We start from the raw sequence: 7,024 nt of genomic DNA, 5'->3' as shown, positions 1-7,024 counted from the left end.
TCTAACTGTTTAATCTCAGACTGAGAGTTCTTAATTTTGCCCATACGCCACCGTTGAAGACCTGTTTTACAATGAGAAAGTTTTTGATTAATAGTGAACAAAGGAGGACCGGGACAAGGAGAATCCCACGCTTTTGAAATAGTAACCGACAAAGCTGCTTCCTTCACCCAGCGAGCATCAAACTGGAAGCTACGCTTGGAGTGCGAAATGGAATCATTAAGGCAAAGCATTAGGGCATTATGATCAGAACCATGAACCGTGATATGGTGAAGCATACTACGAGGAAAGAACTGAAGCCATTGGCTGGAGCACAAAGCACGGTCAAGACGAGCCTGAATAAGCTTACCCGGATCTCGGTTATTTCGCCAAGTAAAGGGATACCCCCCCCCCCCCCCCCCCCCCCCCCCCCCCGCGGCCACACCAAGAGAAGAAAAAACCAAATCTACTTGCTCAACTGCCGGCGATTGAAGGAGAAAACCCTCTAGACTCTGCTAAGGGTGGCACTATCAAAGGTTCAATCTGAGTGCGCAACTTACATTTAACAGTTTAAAAACAGTCCAATATGATTAGTACCCAACACATATTTGACGCCTTACCATCTATATTTGATCCGGTACAAATCCGTCCTTTTGCTCGATATTTGCATTATAGTTCAACCCGACCCTAATTCAAAAGGTCCAACCCACAGCCCGATATTTCTATAATCCAACCCAACCAATTCAAAGGTTCCGACCCACTCCTGCGCACAGTCTCATACTTTGCCCTGCTTCGCGAGCGCACACAGAGAGAGGAGAGAGAGCATAGAGAGAAAACAAGAAGAAGAAGATGGTGTTGAACCAAATACTAACGCTAACAAGGAACATTCCTTTGTGTACCCTCAAAAGCCCACTAACACATACCCCTCTCGCCTCTTTATCCTCTGTTCGTCTCTTCTCCTCTCCAACAACACGATTGGGTTTCAATCTCCTTCTCAAAAGTTCAAACGATTACAATAACCACAACGGCAGCTACGACCAATTTGTGGGCCCACAGTACCCCAAACCCTCGGAGATTGAGTGGAAGAAGGAGCTCTGTAACTCCGTGCAACTCATCGGCATTGTCGCAACGCCCGTCCAAATCAAGCACCTCAACTCCGGCAAGGTCCTCGCTTGGTCTAGCCTCGCCGTCAAGAAATCCGCTACCGACACCTCCTGGTAATTTTAATTTTAATTTAATTTTTTTTAGGGTTTAGGGTTCTAATTTATTTTCAGGCCCATAATTGTGTCTCTATATTACTCAATTTTTTTTAGTTTCATAATTTTACTGGTCTTTATAGATAGAATCATAGAATTGCTAGCTTGTGATTAATGGGTACTTCACCAATTTGTGGGTTCTCAATTTCACTTGCTAATGAGGATTCATATGATTGGCTTAGTGCATTGTAGGAACTATGTACTAAGCCATTCATTTTATTTGTTTTGACTGTGTTTTAGGTGTTTGTGATCAATCAATTCTGAGTGTGAGTTAGAGACAAGGGGTTGCTTTGAAACTGTCCTTAAATAATTGAGAGAGAATGAGTGAAAATGAGTGCATGTTGAAAAAATAAGAGGATGCAGTTTTGACACTATAAACTACTCATCTTCATGGAAATGAATGTTTAGAAATTAACCACCAAGAGCTTAGCCCAGTGGTATCCCCTCTACCTCCCAAAATGAAAGGTGACAGTTCAAGTCCCCATAAGGGACAACGGGGTGTGTGAGTTTCATGCCAAGGAAAAAAAAATGTTAAAGAAATTATGTATTGCTTTACCCCAATTACACTTCCTCCACCACTGTAGCTATTTTAGGTACTGTATGTACATCGTGTGTCATGTTGTCTAATAGTTGTAAAAGGGCAAATTGTGAACAGAGCCAAATATAAACTCAAAATTCTGTGATTTCACAGGTCTCAAGAAAAAGATTGCAAGGAAATTGACCAAGCTGATGTGTATCCCTAAAGAATGTACATAAAAAAATTACTTAATGGACTGTTTATCGCTCCCTTTTTCTCGTCCGTGCCAGTCGTATAAGAATGACAACTCTTGCCTCAAAAGTTGTTGAAATGAAAATTGACCATTTCCTCAATTCTCTTGCATATCTTTTTATTTAGCTTCCTCTATTTAATTGTGATATAGCCAACCAGTTGTCTCATCAATTCTATTATTGTTTATTGGTACTATATTGAATGTCATAAACATTTTTCAAGAGTTTCAGTTAATGTTCTTCAGGATCAATTTGACATTCTGGGACGAGTTGGCTCATGTTGCTTTTGAACACGTAGAGAAAGGCCAACAAATATATATTTCTGGCCGGCTGGTTACAGACACAGTTGAAAATGATGATGGGAAGCAACAGACCTACTATAAGGTTTTAAAATTTCTTAGGTCTCACATGTTACTGTCTTATATTCTAAAAGTTATACTGGAAAATTTTGTGATTGTCTCTAATCTTTGGCAGGTAGTTGTTCAGAAACTGAATTTTGTTGAAAGGAACTTCTCATCAGCAGTGGCCTTGTATGATGGGGATTCTAATTCTGTTACACCAGGCAATAATTTTCTCCGAAATACTTTTTCAGAGCAGTTCTTGATATTATTTGGAACATTCCTTCAATCTTTTATTTCCTTCCCTTGCAGGTAGAACACTAAGCAAATATGCTCCAAACAGTACGGGCACAACAGAAGAACTATGGCAAGCCTTCTTTGCTAATCCGCTTGATTGGTGGGATAATAGGAACACCAAGGTAGTCTAATCAGTTAATAAATCGTATGAATGTAAATTATTGTAGTGTTGTAGTATAGCATTGGTATCATATAAAGCGAAGTTACATCTGGTGTGAGTTTGTGTTATAGCGTACTTGTGCCTGGGCATTTTACTTGCACATTGTTTAGATTCATGGACCTAGTAGTAAGTTATGCTGAATGAAAATAATGTTCAGTGACTTAGAAAATAAAATAAAGCCATGATACATCTTTTGATGGATAGATCTGAAAGATTCATGACTAAAGTTCCCATGCATGAACTTAAAATATTGTTTTGATTTTAGTTGCTGTCTTATTTTAATTGTCATTAGTAATCATGTTTATCTGTCAAATGTTAATTTGTTGCTGTTAATGCACTTTACAGAGAAACCCAAAGTACCCAGATTTCAAGCACAAAGACACCAAGGAAGCATTGTGGGTTGAAGGTAGGAACAATCCGCAGTGGGTTAAGTCTCAATTGGCAATACTAGATGCAAAAGTGGAGTCTTTTCATGCGCAAATTGGCGAAATGAACGAAAAAATGATGGCTATTGATGATTACGTACCTTTTTAACAGCTTGCAAAGCTGATTGACAGAATGGATGATAGCAAATTAGGTACTCTATTTAGTCTAGTTATCATCTAAGATGCAAGAGAAATTATTGCAGAAAATATATGAGAATCTGAGAGGGGCATATATAGCTTTAAATGGCTATTATGCTATTGATTTGGTCAAAATTTTCATTGCAAACACAGTTTAGCTGTCTCTGTTTACAACAACATATGTATGGGGATTCTGCAACCTTCGTTTATGCATCCCACATATAATATCAGCTGTAAAGTCCTATGCTTATTCATAGCATAATTATATAGGCAATAGATTGTTTTGCTCATTCATCATTGTTTGATACTACTAATCGTTTACTGTTTTAAGAAGTTATTCGCTATGTGTTGAACCTAATGTAGAAGTTAATTGGTATGAAACTAATTGCGAGACTTGTACGGGTGGATAATGCTACTGTTTATGTGTTGTACGGGATACGGAACTTTAAAATAGGAGGGAAAACAATTTTCAGGGAGTCGTGAGGATAGATTTGAGGTAAAATCACAATCTTTCACCCAATTCTGTTTGTCAAACAGAACTTTCTTTATTTGAATTGAAGTATTTTTTCTTTCTGATCCTGATTTCAACCCAGTCTCACCGCAAATTCATATATTTTTTTTTTTATCACAATATTTTCGATCCAATTTTCTCTGCAAATTAGAACATCTGTAACTTAGAACATCATTTCTTTCTGATGAGATTAGGTGGTGATACTCTTGATGTCTCTCTTCCAGCTTATTGTTCGAAATGAAATTCACCTATTTATAGATATCTATATGCTCTACAAATGTCTTCAAATGTACAGCTCTGTGTCGACTATGTAGCACCTCCTCCCTAAGCTCTGTTCTTGGATGGATTGCTTTTAAAATGGACACAAATTAGATTGAAATTGCTTTACTGTCGTGTTCTTTACCTGGTCTTTTCACCGGGTTTATTAGTAGTTTCTGTGTTGTGAAATTACTGTGGTTAGGCTATGTGGTGGTTGATTCTTAACGTCACTCGTCGTCTTCGACTGATTTGAGTTTTCCTGTCATCTAATTTCGGGATTGGTCTGTGCAGATATTTGTGATCTGTAGCTAGAATTCCTATGTCAAAACAGTACCCCACAATAGTTTGGGATTTATTTATACTAGGTAAGAATTTTATTCAAAGGTATTGTCATCTTTCAATTGAGATGCAAACTTTGGATCTCGATTGTGTATCTAAGCTGACGCTGTTGTTTGTCATGAGAATTGCAGTTGGGAAAACACGAAAACAAATAAACTTCAATAAAACACAAATCTAAGGTTATGGAATGCAGTCGTACTACATATACATGTTTTTGGACCCCAATTTTTAAGGTGGTTAAGATGAACTTGGACCACACGTATGTTGTAGGCTTTGTTCCTTTATTCCATGTTTAACTTAAATATTTGGAAAATCTGCACCACTGACACATTATTGCAAAGAACAAGAATCTTAGATTCATGGCTAGCAAGGAAACAAGCTCTACTTGTATAACATAGAACATCATATATAGCTTTACAATTTTGTATAAATGACCCTGTATTTTCTCAATACACAACAAAATGATCTAGGGAAAAATGTTTGATAAGCATATTTTCATTTATACAGACAGACCTAAACCAAATTAATATCCCCAATTCCATGCAGTACTTTCTGTTTTGATGGATTGTTGAAAACCTAAAATCACAGAAAGGCTAGGGCAGAGCATCCATCCATGAACATATCGCGCGATCGAACCGATTGATCTGTGTTGTTTTTGTGTTCTAACCTTTGAGAGTACCAAAAACTTCATGGACAACCCAGGCTGAAGATTTTCTTGGTCATGAAAATTTGAATCTTTTCATACAAATTAATCTCCATATAAACACTTTGGTTTGGGATTTAGATCTATAGACATCCCAAGCCTTTAGCTTCTGATCCTTTCATGATTCTCATCCTCTTGCATGAGGTTATAAACATTTCCCATGGAACATCTCCAACCAGCATCCAATCACCATCTTTGTCTTCATAAGTTGGTGCAAATTCAGATCCATTGTATCCTTCCCTCTCTGAGTACACACCTGAATTTTTGTAGAAACAAAAACATTAATTGGATCCATCCATATATGACCAGTACAAATTAACACCACTAACACAAGCATCAACATATATAATACAAGAAATATGTGTCCTTACCAAAAGTGCACTTGAACATGGTTTCTAAAGCCTTGAGTAGCTCAGCGTAGTTCTTGTAGAACTTCAGATCAATCTTTCTTAGATAAGGAGCTCCATCCATGCTCACTTTCACATACATTCCGGCTGCGTCGGCATCGTTTTTCTTGGGTTGGAAACAATTTTTCCGGTAAGATCTGACCGGTGGCCATCCAACTACTTGTGCCCTATTATTTCATTAACATTAACAAAGTTAATACAAGAGGTCGTATTTATGTAAAAAGTTTATATGTAATTATCTTTTCTATTCTTTAACAAATAATCTACGAGACCTCGAACTCGATCTAAAGAATTGAAGTACAAATAGACTCTAAATCCAAACGGGCTTGTAAGGATTTGTTTATACATAATTTGTTTATAATCAGTGATCTAACACGTAGGTAGAAGATGACTTACTTGGCAGGAGGGGCACAATCTTGACCACCATTTTTAGCATCTCTGGCATTATCCATCTCTGGTGAGGCTCTTTTGTTACTCTTAACACTAGGGCAAGACTGTTTCTCCGGCGCATCGCTCCCGGGCAGCCCTAACCTAAGCTCAGTTGCCTTGAGATCAAGGTTGCTCTCATAAGTCATCGTTGGCCTTTCCATTTCCATCTTCTTAGATGATATATGAACAAATGACCACTTCTTTTTGTTGAAGAAACGCTTGGCACACTTAAAACAAAATGATCACCACCACCTTTGTCTAAAAACTTGTTTAGACGACGTGAGTCGGGTTCCGATGAAGTTTCCGGCGAGATTCCGGCTACAAGAGAGAGTTGAGAATTTGTGTTTGTGAGTTGTGAGGTGGGTATGGATGGGCGCATAGGAGTTTTATAGAGTTATTAGGAAGGGACAGTATCCAGGTAGGTTATTCTGTTCGTGCATGAATTTCATACCACTATTTGATAACCCCACACGCTGTCTGACACGCCCTAGCTGAATGACCAATGAGACACCGACGCGTGGGGGACAGCTATTACAGTACGTGGGGTGAAACTATTCCGTTTTGGGCATTTACAACTATTGGTGTCCCTCGTATGACCGGCACATGTGGGCCCACTGTAGTGCAGTGAGGGGACAAAGGTGGGACATACACAACCGCTCGTATTGAACACTGTGGTCTACTTGATGGACGGTTGAGATGGTTTTAGGGTTAGGCGAGTGAGATCCGGAGCGTTGGATCTGGGGACGGAAAGGGTGGAGAGCACGTGAGTGGGTCCTACATTGTGTCGTCGGTTAGCATGGCATGGGCATGTGGGTTGAGATAAGTGGGGCCCGATTTTAAATTGATTGAATTTTGGGTGGGTTACATGGCATGTGGTTAAGGCATGGTATGTGGGCATGGCCAGCTCATGGGTCATGATCCTCCATCCACTAGAAAATTTTCATTTAATTTCAAGAATATCACACTTTCTTTCTTAGGTAAGTGAAAAAGAAATAAAGGAAAGGTATAAAGGATATATA

The 7,024-nt window shown here is 38.7% G+C and overlaps 2 protein-coding genes across 2 annotated transcripts; one reads left to right on the top strand and one right to left on the bottom strand.

Annotated features, from left to right (window-relative positions):
• The first annotated feature begins 729 nt into the window (after positions 1 to 729).
• On the top strand, positions 730 to 3,650 carry LOC132306862 (protein OSB4, chloroplastic-like). Its single transcript, XM_059804431.1, has 5 exons — positions 730 to 1,193; positions 2,246 to 2,384; positions 2,475 to 2,562; positions 2,651 to 2,757; positions 3,141 to 3,650. The coding sequence occupies exons 1-5, from the start codon at positions 826 to 828 to the stop codon at positions 3,327 to 3,329; spliced, it is 891 nt and encodes a 296-aa protein (XP_059660414.1). The 5' UTR covers positions 730 to 825; the 3' UTR covers positions 3,330 to 3,650.
• Positions 3,651 to 4,830: 1,180 nt separating this feature from the next.
• LOC132306863 (auxin-induced protein 22D-like) lies at positions 4,831 to 6,383 on the bottom strand. Its single transcript, XM_059804432.1, has 3 exons — positions 5,973 to 6,383; positions 5,541 to 5,743; positions 4,831 to 5,425 (listed from the first exon to the last, which is right to left on the bottom strand). The coding sequence occupies exons 1-3, from the start codon at positions 6,170 to 6,172 to the stop codon at positions 5,253 to 5,255; spliced, it is 576 nt and encodes a 191-aa protein (XP_059660415.1). The 5' UTR covers positions 6,173 to 6,383; the 3' UTR covers positions 4,831 to 5,252.
• Between the last annotated feature and the right edge of the window lie 641 nt (positions 6,384 to 7,024).

Source organism: Cornus florida, unplaced genomic scaffold (genome assembly GCF_030987335.1).
Source record: "Cornus florida cultivar Cherokee Brave unplaced genomic scaffold, ASM3098733v1 CherokeeBrave_3.0.0_Hap2_Chr05, whole genome shotgun sequence".
Lineage (NCBI taxonomy): Eukaryota > Viridiplantae > Streptophyta > Magnoliopsida > Cornales > Cornaceae > Cornus > Cornus florida.
Note: the sequence above shows the minus strand (reverse complement) of the source record. Positions and strands in the feature narration are given on the sequence as shown.